Consider the following 14667-nt stretch of genomic DNA (forward strand, 5'->3'; position numbering starts at 1 on the left):
CTTTTTGTCGTCAACGCCACTGTAGCAAAAATAAACAAAATTGATTAAAATTTTTTAATCAATGGATCATGCTGGATTTGACAAAGACCGCCGCACCGCTATTGGTTAGAACAATGCACGTTCAATCATCTACCACAGAAAAATTGTAACCATTCAGATGAACTGAAATAAATACAGAGTAGGACTCTTCTCTGAAGCTGTTTATTATGCCGTCAAGGAACGACAGTTTGTAGATAAAATCCTATGGGATTAAAATCCAAATGAATGGTTTTAGTAGTTTTTTCTACTTTTCCTCTCTGTTGAGTTGTTTAGCTGTACAAGGCAGTTCTAACTTTTTTGTCTGTGAATGATACCCTTAAGTGTTACCAATCAAATGAAAGCTACTGAGCAGTGCTTTTCTGTGATGCTGTTTTTATGCTGTACAAGGTGTTTATAAATTTGATTCTGTTAACGTTAGCCTTAAATGTGACCACTGAAATGAACGCTACTGTTTCAAACAGTTCCACCTTAGCCTTATTTTGAAAGTTTCAATTATGCTGTACTACGCATTACTGTCTTAAAAGTGTGTTTTTGTGTGTTGTTTCACTGTTTCTTTAGTGGACAGGTGCAAACCAGTGCTTTAAAAGACCACGCCGTACAAATTGTTATTATTAGTCTTTGTTCTGTGTTCAGAAAAAATTGTTGAACGTTATATATAAGTTCCTTACTAAAGGTACATATACCGTGAGACAAATGACAAGAGAAGCTTTGATATCCATTAAAAGGATGGCTTGCCTATTATTTACTTATTTATTTGATATATATTTATTTTATTCAAACAGGTGAAAGGCCAAAGACTGGTTTATAAATTTCGAAACCTCCCTTACAAGTATGAACCAGGAATTACAAGATCCGTTTACCGCGATCGGTTTCAAACTATAAACACAAGTCCTTGTGACCAAGAGCTAGGAAAAATCAAAGATTTATTGCCCTTTAAGTTGAATTCCTCTCCTCCAGTTTCAAGAGCATTTTTCTCTTCTAGTCTACCTCCCAGGGGATCCTCGCCCTGGACAGCTTCTCCCAGGGCATCTTCAGAAGGATTTACATGCCTGGATGTAGAGCTTTTCATCCCATCAATCCTTTGTTCCAAGACTAGAGTTTACTTTCCTGTGAGAGAAGGACACAACTACGCCACAGAATGGTGACAAGCTGGAACAATATTATACTTAGTCAGCACTTAAAAAACTTCTTATACTGCATGGCATAATAAAGAAAAAGGTCGTGTAAACTTCTTATCAACTTAACAAGTCACAGACTGAGATGTCAATAACTTGAAAAACCTTGTTCACCATAGAACCACCTTGTACCTTGTATTTACAGTACCATAGGAAAGTACTCGGCTCTGTAGCTCTGATCACACTATAGGATTGCATCCACAGACTCAAAAATTTTAACTCTTAACTTAAGTCGAAGTGCTTAAAAAACCACTTCGACTCCTTCATAATATTAACAGTAGCACAGGATAGTACTTCTCAGTAGCTTTCATCTGGATGGTCACATTATAGGATTAAATCCAGACTCAAAAGTTAGATTCACCTTGTACAGCGTAATAAAGAGCACTCACAGGAAAGTCCTATTATCAGAAGAATTCATTAAAATTTTTTTGTGTCGCCTTTCAAGCTCGCCGATGAGTTAGCAAAGATCGAAGCAGAATTTGAAGACTCGAATGCAGCCCCCTTTTGCCACTCCGCGCGGCTCACAACCCGCCGCACAAACTCATAAGTTGACGGCGAGGATGCCTCCACTGAAAATAATAACTATATATACTAAAATGGATTTTGTGGTTTCGTCTCAATTTTTTTATGCCAGCCTGACAATGTCATGGTTGGTCAACTTCCACAAACTTTTAGCGTAATGTTGAATTTACCACGCTTCATGAGATAATGACGGCAAACGTAACAAATTAATACGCGCGAATATATAACGTCATTTGTTGTTTTGTCGCTGTTGATTAACTCTTACGTCCTGTGCGTCAGTCAAAGAACCTTGGGTGAACCTGAACGACAATCTTTGTGACGCTCCTGTACGGCAGGATATATGCAAAGTGAAGATCTCCTACTTGCGGCTTCTTGTATTAAAAAAAAAGGAGAGGAGTATTTCTTTAAAAAACCGCTACTGTGCAAGTCAAACACTATTTTTATTTTCCAACCATATCTAAAGTGATACGAACAAAATTACATAAAGCACAATAAGATGGAAAAGTTAAATCCATCATTGATTTTCAAATTTGGGTGACCTTTTCATGCTTATTATTATCATTGGAATTATTTTTTTTGTATAAAATATTCATCATAATTGCATTGTATTGTTCAGTCGTGGAGCCCCGTTTTCTTATTAAGGCTGAATTCAAATTTTTTACCCTGACTTTGCCAGTTATAAAGATCCTTGGTGCTAATGTACGTGATTACAACCGTGGTATGATTAAACGGTTTGGTAAATATTTATAAATTTTTTTAAAACTCTAATAATAAATTAAGGTCATTTTTTTCTTTTAGTAAATTAAAAAATATAAAAAAATCTTATGTTACAATAGATCAACATATCCTTATTAAGAAAAATTCATAGAAAATGTCATCTGATTACATCTAGTTGACATTTAATACAGCTAATTATATTCAAAAGTCAATCTAAACTTAAAACCGATTATTAAAATATACTATTTCCCAGTTCCAAAAACTCTCACTTTCAAAACGAAGCTAAAAAATGAAAGTGGGTTTTATTTGCATAAGAATACGAAATCATTTCCATATCAATGGTAAAGCCTCGCTTTAAAACAGAGGCTTGGAGCAACTTAAAAATGGCCTGTTGGCCCTTTCAACGTTCGGCGAAAGACTGAGTCCGTGTTGCGTCAAAGTGCACCATGGGACTGTTTTAGGATGCTGTCGATTCCTTTACTGACTTTTACCAGGTTGGGGTGTTCCCCAAAAACATTTCATAGTGCAGTTCAACGCAACTACAACAAAAATGGCCACTACTGAGGGAAATGAAAATCGCTACGCACGCATTAAATGCCTTCACCGACAATCAGCTTTCGGCCTTCAATCGGGTGTAATCGCTAAATTCGCGGTGTGGTAATCACGGGGAGAAATGCTAACCCGCACTAAAAACGACAGGGGTTGGTTGAGTGGAAGTACTGATCATGAGTTACGATAGCACGGTGAAGATTTATTTATTTAGAGCCCCCGAGTAAATGAAAGACTTTGACTTTATATTGTAACGCCTTACTGAAACAAAACTGTCTAAGTAAAAGCGATTGTTTATAAAGAATGCTAATGTCAAAATTGTCATGAAAGCGGAAAGAATGAATCTCAACTCACGTAGAATGTGTTGTTGAATGGTGCATTATAAGGTGAACGCTTAGAACATAATAAGGCAGCCTTACGGAAGGACGCGGACGCTCAGTTCTCTCTACGATTCCGAGAAAAAATGAGGTACTATTCAAAGACCAGACTAACCCAGCAGAATCGAGGGTCAGAGCTGCCGAAGAAGGCTGTCCGGTGCTGAATCTTTGTATTCCTTAGTCTAACAAGCAGGTCTCACAATCATCGAAAAGGGAATCTTCTTGCTATCTAACTGCGGATTTGTATCATGAGAACAGGCAGGCTCATGAAGGTTAAAACCATGTGACACTGAGAATGATAAAAATGGAAAGAAAACTCGACTTCTTGAAGAGCAGTTTGCTGACGAGAAAGAAGTTTCCAGCCTGTGCCCGCAGCGACAAACTCGTGGTGAATTGATAGGATGTACAGGCCAAGACGAAAGTCTTCCTTGAAAAGGAATAAAACAGGGAAATGGTTGTGTAGCAGTTGTACAACTTATGCGCATCTGAGGCACCAAAGGCTTGTCCTCTCGTGGTTCATGTTCACCAAGACTTGATTTTGGTGTTGGAAACCGATCGCGATAAAACGGCCTTGTGATTCCTGGTTTATAAGTGTAAGGAAGGTTGTTAAACTTGTAGACCAGCCTTTGGCCTTTCACCTGTGCCCAAAAGAATAGAAAATGAGAAAAAACTGTCAAGTCCCTTTTAATAACACTTGTGATTTGTCAAAGTAGAGACACAAAATTCGATATTTATGTGAAATAAATGTAACCTCACAGTTTCTCGGTAGCTTTCATTTCTTTCAATGAAAATCATCGACATGCTCAAAAGTCTGGCTAAATCTCTTATCTGGCTGTTAAAATTCAAGTCGTTGAAGTGTCATAAAAGGGTCTAACTGAACGGAGCCATGAGCCCTTCTTCCATGGATAAAGTGTGTGAATTGGCACATGATTCAAGATCTCAAAAGATTCCGGTCCAGGCACAGCTGTTGTCCGTCAACTTGAAATCAGGTTGTAAAAAGAAATATTAAGCTACGGCAGCAGGATAAGCTCAGTTGGTAGCGCGCTTGACTGCAGAGCGAAAGGTCGTGGGTGTAATTCATTACCAGGGCTGGACCAGTCGTCAGTGTCTTAATTAAGAATATCTGAAAAATGAAGTTACTGCCTTTGCCCAGCGAACGGCTAGACCTTCGCGTGGCTAGAATGACCACGTCAAAAAAGGGGGTTTCAACTCCAGAGGGAGACGTAGAAACAGTGTCCTCAAATAGTCCTTTGTAAAATACATTGATACTTAAATAAAGTGCTTTGTTTTAAAGGTAATACCTTGGTAATTATTCCATCTCGATAGTACAATCTCAAGGCCCGACTTAGCTTCCCGTAGTCCATTCTACCCCTCTGTTTCAATATTCCCCATCTTTTGGCCACCTCCTGTTGGTTCAAAAGCTCAAACTCTCCTTCTTCCCTCCTTCTCCAGCATATTATAGATCTGCAGCTCTCATCAGCCAGAAGTTCCAAGAGAAACTCCCAAAGATGCAACATATTCTTGTACCTGTGTTCCGACCGTGCTGAATTTCTGCAGCTCTGCAAAGGGCCCTTCCCAAGCTGCCCAGGAGTACCAAATTCATTGTCACGCATCTTCTTTCTGAAATTAATTTCCTCTGTTTTGAAGGGCAAAACACCTAAACGTATAGAAAGAAAAACGTCGTGAGCAACTTGGAGCAATGGATGCTGTTTTAGGTAATTCTCATTCAGAGAAGGATTTGAAGTTACAAAAGATCGATTTTGCGCCTGCATCCAACCCAACTACAGTAGCATTCGGTTTTTTCGCTTTAGTCTCTAGTTTCACCCAACGTTTTTTTGGGCGGGTGAAACTAGAAACTAGAGCCGAAAAAATTCTGATACTCTCGCAGGCTACCAACCCAGCATGCCCAGTAAAATATATCTGTTAACTGAAGTCAGTTTTTCTACTAACTGTCATCGTGAATTAACCAAACTAAATACGGTACGTGAACACATACTCCGTTTTACCCCTGGTCTGCCCCCGAACGTTACATTTGATACGACGACACGATTTCCCTAGCTAAGAGTTCCACAGTGACAAAGAAGCTAAGCCAATTACAGCATAAAATTGATTTTTCGATAGTGCACATCACAGGAAGAAATCAAGTTCATGTTGGTTTCTTACATTTTACCTTTCAGTCTGAAATTTTTAAGCAGGAAAGACAAAAACTGCTCAACAATTGGCCATAGTTCTTCAAAGAATTTGGGACATAGGTGAGCGAGTTAGAAACGCCATCTTGACAAATTTCATAGCCCCGGATTGAAGGCTTATCGAAACATCATTCGATAATAGGTTCTATGCTTAAGCCAGTGGCACATCCAGCTGTGTAGAGAATTTGATTGAATCCCAGCGAAGTAAATCTGAAACCCTAGGAATTGCCAATGAAAAAGAGAATTTGCCTATACCAACATGTTGAAAGGAACTATAGGTAGCCAGGGAGCGTTGGGTGTAAGCTGGAATAGAGTGAATCGAGCGTGGTTTTTTATGGAACTCTCAATTTCAACAAAAAAGGAAAGGGGCATATCTTCCCCTTATCTCGAAAAAAACGAATTTACTCCAGCCCAACCACCAGTGTTGACATGAATAATTGTTTTCTATGAGTCCCAACACAGGGGATGTGACGCAACCTTTGGCCGATTTAGAATTCGCTACTGGGTGCCACATGAAACCAAACTAGCAAGTTCGGTGAAATGAGCTTTCAGTTGTGCAAAAACCAGAAAAACTAACCCAACGCAAACTTCCTGGAGCAGCAAGTGGAATTTCTAACCGAAGCAAGACTGAAACTTGCCCCTGAATTAACCATGCCATGCTCGGTTTTGTTTGGCCCGTATTTTAAAGCCCAAAAACGCACCAGTGGAAACGCATATGGTGCCATATTAACAGACCTGGCAATGAGGGCTTTGGTTATAGAGGTAGCAAGTGTTTTGATATGACACAAGCAATTCTCTGATGACTGTCAGCAGATTTGCATGTATCTTCGGGTGGCAGGGTCTTAAATTGTGGGTACACGCCAGAGAGAGAGCTAAAGAAAGCCTGGGAAAAGATTGATAAAATTTCTTTCCAGAGATGCGCAGAATGAATCAACGTGGGTTTTGGGCAATGCCGATACTCTCTGGCATCAGGGAGCAGTTTAATCGTTAATCAAGGCGGGCAAGCGCCTCACTCAGCTTTCGGTCGGTAACCAGTGCTTTCTTTATCTGAAATTCATAAAGTTTGCAGAAAAGTGTCAAATTTACTGAACGAATATCCTATTGGCATGAAAGATTCAATTCAACTATCAGTGTTCTAACACCCAAAAATTTGCTGCTGGGACGAACCACCACGTCAACCCCTTGGGGTGGCATCCTTATGAGACAAATTGTTCATTGCCTAGTCAATAGTGGAAGAGGAATTGCAGCGTGGGGTGGGGCAGAACTGTATGAGCCAACTCTTTTGTGCAGCGGAAATGGCACACTGCAAGACGTATCTTATGCCATGGAGATGTGGTGATTGTTGAAGGCAAGAGCACTTTAAAAGGAGATTTGGCTTGGCACTAGTGAAAGAGGCGTGAACCAGGAAAAGTGTCCAGAGTAAAACTTCAATACAAAATCGCACGGGGGAAAGGGCTCATAAGTTCCTGAAGTACTAAGAAAAAAGTTGTCGTCTAGAGGGCAGTTTAACTATTTGCCCTGGTTGTTCCAATGGACTAGATCCCGAAGCTGTAATCAATGCAAGGAATCCAAGGAACAAGAATATTTTTCGAGGTTTATCGAATAATATTTAGCGTCTCGTTCATCGACCTCCACATCACATTGACCCACCCCTCCGGTGTGCTGGGAACTTAGATGTTTATTTGCTGTGTTTAAATTTCGATTTGGCAGGATGTCGCTTTTTATCCATCATTCTTCCCAGACGTGTCGAACATGTCAGGAAAACGGCCGCGCCATGCTTTAGAGCGAGGCCGAGGATGTCTGTTCAAGTTTCTTTCGGGATTTCATTTGGACAGTATCGATCAAAAAGCATAACGAAGTACAACGCAGGTATGATCTAGCATTAAATTCAGCGTTTACTTAGACGTTTTTGCATGACGACAAGCGAAATGTTTTATAAATTTGCTATGCGGGTTTATCGACTTTACTAAGCTATGCATCACTCAGTCTGTGTATCAAATGCACTACAAATCAAAGTGAGTTCAAACATTGTTCTTATCTGCTGGATTCTTTATAGCGGAGCTCTCGCACGCGAAGCGCGGCAGCGGAGCACCATAGGTAAGAAAATGAGGTAATCTACCCATCCGAGAAAATTTGGTAATCACGTTACACCGACCGACCGCCCAAGCGATCGTCCGTCCGCACCACAGGTAAACCAGTGTAAAATAACTCAATCAACAGGTATGGCAACCCAAATGCAACTCGAGGTTATTTTGGTAGGAAATTGCATAGGCACCATCCTCGGAGATCTAGGGGCAGTCAGTCGGGTCGGGAGAAAAGGCAGGACGAAAGTTTTCAAGTACGGGCGAAAGAGCCCCTGGGTACCGACTCTCACCGAACTATTTCCAAAAATTAAAGCGGATTCCGGCTCCTGGTTGGGCACAAAAAATGCTTTGTATTATTGTGCCCAATCGGCGAACAGTTTCTCCCGAATTCTTTTCGTGAGTTCGTACACGACGGCTATTGTCTCGCCACACTTGCCCGGTTCGTTCATCAAGCTTGTGGGTGCAAGGGAAACTTTTATTTTCTACTTTCCTAAACCAGAAACGAAGGAACTACCGATGAGTCGAAGAAACGTTTGGGATGCTATTGGCAGAAGCAATTGAATTTGCCCCGATAATATTCTGTTTTTGACGGATCACAATGTATCGTAAATAATAGGAAGTTTAAGATTCGGCGGCGACAGAAAGTCAAATAATAAGCAATAGCTTGACAAGGCAGAACAACAACTTTGCACGTGCATCACGCTTTTTTGTACATTTCTTTGCCGTCAACTGCACGACTACCCGTGAAAATGCCTAATTTCACGTTTTGTGAAGGACGTAAACGAGCAATGACAAAATTCATTCTCTTCATGAACTTGGATATGATTGAGTAGAAATTCAGCTCCAGAAGAGTTCGATTGCATTTGACAAAGTAAGCGAGTTGGAATAATCACGATAGAGACTGAAAAAAATATGAATTCACTTTTCCATGCGACGTTTTCATGGCTGTCAGCCGTCGTGGTATCTGTCTTTAAATATATTTACGCAAGACGTGGCCGATGCAAGCGTGAATACATGTTGTTAGATGAAGCTTGTATTTTTGGAAAAGCGTCTTTAGTTTTCGGACAGACAGTATTTTGAGCTCAAATAGGGATTTTTTATCAAACTGAAAGTTTCCTGACTGCGTGCATTTCTTTGGTGCATGAACCAGACAAGCCGTGATTGAGACAATAGCCGTCGTGTACGAACGCACGAAAAGAACTCAGGAGATGTGTTCGCCGATTGGGCACAATAATTCAAAGCATTTTTTGTGCCCCATCAGGAGCCGGCACCTGCTTGAATCTTTGGAAATGGTCCAGTGAGAGTGGGTACTCAGGGGCTCTTCCGCCCTTACTTGAAAACTTTCGTCTCGCCTTTTCTCTCGACCCAACTGACTGCCCCTGGGTCTCCGAGGATGTATAGCCACCGGCGTCTTGTAAAGCAGAGACAACTAAAGAGTCAATAAAGACGAAAGCAGAAAGCGGTAAGTTGTTTCTGTATCCGTTTTGTCTAAAGTATTTAGCTTGGAATAATTGTTATGTCCACAAATTTGGAATATAGAGCTGTAGAAAGACAGAGAAAAAAAGAGAGAGGGCGGCAGGCCAGCGAAGCTCAACGAGAAAAGGGGCGACAGAGATCTAGAGCGAGAGATAAAAAACAAAGGAGACATTTTTTGTTTGAAGAACAACATGAAAATTTTGTAGAGGCGGTGACAAAATGAGAAATGCTAGCAGTCAGCAATGCAAGGTGAAAATGAGCGGCAGCGAAAAAAAAGTGAATGAGAACGCGTTCGACATTTCCTCCATAAAACATGTACCTAAGAAGTTTCTGGAAGTTCAAAGTTGTTAGTAGTCGTGCAAAACAACGGCAAAGAAATGTACAAAAAAAGTGTGCTGCACGTGCAAAGTTGCTTTTTTTCGCTAATTAGACCTATTGTTGTTTTTCACCGTTCTCCGGCGTTGCCTTCGCCACTTAGCATTACACGATTTTATGTTTTGTTTGAACAAACTATAAATATTATCGAGAGCTTCGCGCTTAGCCCTGGCTAAATCTGTATATTAGTCAAAGTTGATTATAGACATAATATTACGTGATGTAGGGCTAACTTCTAAGTCAGAGGATTAAAATATTTTTATCTTTGAATAATCGAACATTCTAGACATTCTAGGCTTAACCCTTTGCAATGTGCAGGTTTTGTTTCAACCGCTACTTAACGATGAGCATGTACTGGGTTATCGCTTATCGGGGGCACTCATCAAAGTACGTCAACCCTTTCACTCCCCAGAGGCCAATATCACAATTTAACAAAATTTTCATATTTCATTTTGTAGACCCCCGAAAGACAAATAATGCATGTGAAATGACTGCCAAGGAGGTATTATTTGAATGGTTACACCATAGGATTTCCTCCACAGACACGAAAGACAAATAATGCATGTGAAATGACTGCCAAGGAGGTATTATTTGAATGGTTACACCATAGGATTTCCCCCACAGACACGAAAGTTAGAATCCCCTCACAAGACCCGATCATTCTCACTCTTGTAGCTCTTGCGCCGATGAAAGCCTAGAGTTAATGGCAGTAAATTGCATGTTTACGTTTTACCCTTTATCAATCCACTTCTTACTTCCAATTGTATGAAAAATAAGCAAATAATCATCAAGAAAATCGCAAACTGAACTTTGTAAACTGACAATATTGTATGCAAACAATAAGAAATCACCCACAGACTCAAAAGTTGGAACGGGACAATACACGCCTTTTAAAACTGACTAGGCTATTTTAGACCACATGTTAAGATGTTTCGATGTTTTTAGATTCTTAACTGGACAGAAACCAAGCCAAAATTGTTAGGAACAAACTGAGTAACTTTTCACAAATTATTTGAGTTTCAGTGGCAACGATCGCGATCCACAGGAAAGAAAGCTCAGTTATCAGTTTATTGTTGAATTTTTCTTGGAAGTATAAAATAGCATTTCTCAGTCTCTCGAAAATTGAAGACACTTGAACCTTGTTTTACGTTATGAATGTTCCTTGCTTAAATAAAATCCTTGAAAACTCTGAGGGATATGTAAGCCCACAAATGAAAATAATGATGGATGCGTCCGACAGTTCATAGCTAGCTCAGGAATTCAGCAAACTTAGAGCCGTGAAATAAAGTGCTGCAAATAAACAAAACCACGAAAGCCATCAGTTCATTAACAGACGAACGCATAGAAAACTTGAGGGTCATTGTCTCCAAACAAACCTAATTTAGTCACACGAAATATGTGCTGTGATCAAGTTCAAGCAACCGGAATATGAACTAACTGAGGTGTCATTATACATAGTGCGGACTGATTTCTATTTACATGTACAAACAACACTATTCATTAACTAAGCTTCAACACAACTTTGAAAATCCCGTTGTATCCAGAATCAAATGCTTCTTCATTAAGACATTATAGGTTTCATAGTTGCAAATGGATAACCTCCCTTTGAAACAACGCAAAGCTCTCTAGTTAATGACATTAGAATCCATTGACACAGTCCCAGAAGCATGATGATGTTGCAAAAAAGGAATTCAAGAGAACTGATGCATTTAAATCTTGCGCCTGATTGCATGTTGTCGGGTAAAAGTTTTATGAGCCAGAGAACAGTTAAATACTGCCAAAGGAATTTCTTTTGAGTGGTTCCTTCATACTGTGACTCCCAAGAAGGAAATGTCGTATGTCTTCAGAGATACTGTGTTGCTAATTGAGGAGGTTTAAATGCAGAGTATTATTCATCTCCAAACTGATCTACTTCGTGCCTTTATTTAGCACATGCTTTTTAAAAAGCTCTGTCGCCAGTTTCCAACAAAATTAATCAGGTAAAGAGCAGGCTATTTCTTTGTACGTTACATTTCGGCTATACAAGTGGCAAGCTAGGTTGTCCATCTGCTGGATTGTTTGTGGCCTAGACGCCAAAAAGACTTACTTTACGTAGTTCTAACTTGTAAGTCTAAAGAAACAAATTGTGGTCTTACCTCTTAAATCATGAATCATCCTTTTTCGGATTTAAAAATTTCCATATTTAAAAGCAATTTTTTGGAATTGTGATTTCGAAGCAATGGCTCTGTCCTTCGGCACATCATCGGCTGCCGTTTGAACGTTCATAAAGCTCTTCCGCATTAGTTGAGTTTAATGAGCCACTATCCCTTCAGACTTGTCTTGAATTATGTTTTTGAGGCATTCTAAAAATTCTAGGCTTAACTCTTTGCAATTAGCAGGCTTTCTTACAACTGCTTCTTGAAGTAATCAAGATGGGCATGCACTGGGTTGTAGCTTATCAGGACCACTCGTCAAGTACATTCACCTTTCATGCCCCAAAAGGCCAAAGTCACAATTCAGTAAAACTTTCAAATTCCATTTTGGAAAATACTTAAAAACAAGTTAAGTGCCATTGTAAGTACTGCAAAATAGATTTTATTTGAATGGACACACCGATAAATATCGACCACAGAATCAAAAGTTATAGTTAGAACCACAGGCTCTGGGAAGAAATGGAACTGTATAGGAGGGTTAGAGTTTTATGTTTATGTTTTTACCAATCCACTTCGAACTTCAGCGTATCTAAAATAACCAAATAATCATCAAAAGTTTCCCAAGCACTGTAAAAAGGGACCAAAAACAAACAATATTATTTAAATAATACTAAACAGGTTTCACTGATCTTGATGAGTACGTTGTCACACCACCGAGAATTCCAACCACAGATCAAAGAGTTGAAAGCTAGCCGGACGATATTTTTCTTCAAAGTTCGATGTCTTCAAATGCCTGCTTGGACATTGTTCAAGCCAAAAATATTAGGATCAATACGCTGAGTCCCAGTGTAGCGAAGCTAAACTTTCTTGGCCGATTTTCCTTGGAAACAAAATAGTATTTGTCATTTTCTGTCGAAAATTGTCACTGAGAGTTAGCCGAAGCAACCTTATCCTGTGCTAATTAGGTTACATTTCTTTTCTTTTTTTCTTTTCCTTTCAAAAATAAAATCACTATGATCTCTGAGGGAGATAAGTATCACAACAATGATGGCTGCTTGACTGTCTCATATAATTTTTAATTGGTCTAAGTTTGCAAACGTACTGCATGTACAACATGTTTAATATTGAGCAAATTGATAAACCACGCCTGAAAGCTATTCATCAACCAATAATAAACGCACCAGAGTCATCAAACAAACAGATTTTTTTTTCGTTCCAAGCATGTGCTGTGATAGAGTCGAGGCAGTGAATATTAACTGAAGGTGTCATTATGCTCTTGTAGACAGTTCTACTGTGTTAAAACATTAATATTGCTTATGAAATGAGCCCTATAAAACATTGAAGTTTTTATCAGTAATATCTCAAATCATATACTTCTTCATTAGGACTGAATCAAAACGCTCTTTCGTTAATGCCCTTATTCTCATGCGGTAGTACAGAATCATAGCAACATGATTTGGATGAAAGGTAAAGAAGACTGACGCTAAGATTATTGCAATAACGGGAGCCAAGAATTTAAGTAAAATTCGATTAGCAATGAGCCTAGAATCGGTTTAATTAATGCTGAAGAGAATTTGGTGGAGAAGTCCAAATTATTGAAGGATTTTGTTTATAGACTGGAAAACAGGAAATCAGCCATAAGGTCTTCAATGGGTTTGAGAGGGGTTGAATAATTAGTGATTATTATTGATGGCTTAATTGTCCATTGTGCTCAAAATATCGAAAAATAACTATTGCTAACTTATGTAGAGTTCAGGGTGTACCGGTATATCGTCATTCATTTCATAGGGGCACCCAACGACTTTTTTCTGTAAAATAACTGTTCGAAGGAGCAAGAAATTTGTAAAGCTCGAGAAAGACTGACAATTTATGCATAAACGTTGCAGTCGTCTAAGATATTCGGAATTTTTCTACTAAAATCTACGATTTTCGGAGGTTGTGTTTTCAATTGGGACATTTTATTACCAAGACATCTTGCAACTATTGGTTAAAAAGGCCTCCTGAAAATATCGCGTAAAAAAGACAAAACGTCCCTTAGAAGTTTCAAGTGAAAGTACGGTTAGTCGATTTTCTCATACTTTCGACCTGAACCATCACTGTGAGAAGCTAACAGATAAATAGATTTTAGGGCAATTCCAAATTAATCAAACAGCCTTCTAAAGCTTAGATAAAACTATCTGAGACACTACTGACGTACAGTATTTGGAAACATTTAGTCGCTGGGTGCCCCTGATTTTACACACATTAAAATCTTGTCTATCGCTAGTGTCTAGCGTTCTTTCTGAATATGGCCATGTGAATGCTTTTAAGTGTAAGAAACAAAAGATTATGATAAAGGAATTGAAATTTCAGTACCCATAATAACACTACTTGTCTAGTCTGATTATACCATTGCATGGTTTTCTCACTTACAGTAACGATATCCAAGAGCTATTTCGTGGTCAAAGCAAGAGTGCTCAGGTTAGAGATAGAGAAAAAGTTAGGACTTACAAAGCCGGGCAGGTCGTTATACGGAGAACTTCGTTACATGGAGGCTCGTTACATCGCCGGGGGTTCTAATGAATGAGGTTCCGTGGTGTTTACAGTTAGCATCCTGTTTCCGGATGAAACCATGAAAAATATACATATTTTAAAAGGCGGGCGCTAGAAAAACCTGTCATGTATTGGTTACTATCTGTCAAGCTTGAAACCATCCCATATCACATTGGCCACGGTTAATGTAATCATTCAAGTAACTTCCTATATGTTTGAAAAATCGTGAACAACTATTTTTATAAGACTATTTTACCGTCTAGTTTTGTCTTCGGGGTCAAAATGGTGGAACAAACTTCGCCTGTCTGGTTCATCTTTATGCATGTGTACCAGGTTTCACTCCTGCTTAAATCCTGCAGGAGGCGTCTGTTATCTTTGTAAACAAAGAGGTCCAAAGTTTAGGGCTGTTGTAAGAGAAGCCGGTAGTTTAGTCACGTAGCAAATAAATTTTTTTCTTGCCCTGTTACGTAACAGGTGCAAAATTATTGGTTGTGGGCCAA

The 14667-nt window shown here is 39.3% G+C and overlaps 1 protein-coding gene across 3 annotated transcripts in view; it reads right to left on the bottom strand.

Annotated features, from left to right (window-relative positions):
- Window positions 1–2157: 2157 nt before the first annotated feature.
- The window catches only part of LOC140922744 (uncharacterized), a 13123-nt gene continuing 613 nt past the window's right edge, over window positions 2158–14667 (bottom strand). Inside the window, exons 1-3 of one of the 3 annotated variants that reach the window (XR_012164104.1) lie at window positions 14126–14416; window positions 4681–5036; window positions 2158–4017 (exon numbers count right to left, since the gene is read on the bottom strand). Coding sequence is in view for 2 of the 3 variants with exons in the window: in XM_073372760.1 (XP_073228861.1) it covers window positions 3562–4017; window positions 4681–5036; window positions 14424–14481 (870 nt within the window). In the remaining variant the exon portion in view is untranslated. The other 2 variants (XM_073372760.1, XM_073372761.1) reach the window with 2 other exon arrangements.

The sequence above is a fragment of the Porites lutea genome, chromosome 13 (assembly GCF_958299795.1).
Source record: "Porites lutea chromosome 13, jaPorLute2.1, whole genome shotgun sequence".
Lineage (NCBI taxonomy): Eukaryota > Metazoa > Cnidaria > Anthozoa > Scleractinia > Poritidae > Porites > Porites lutea.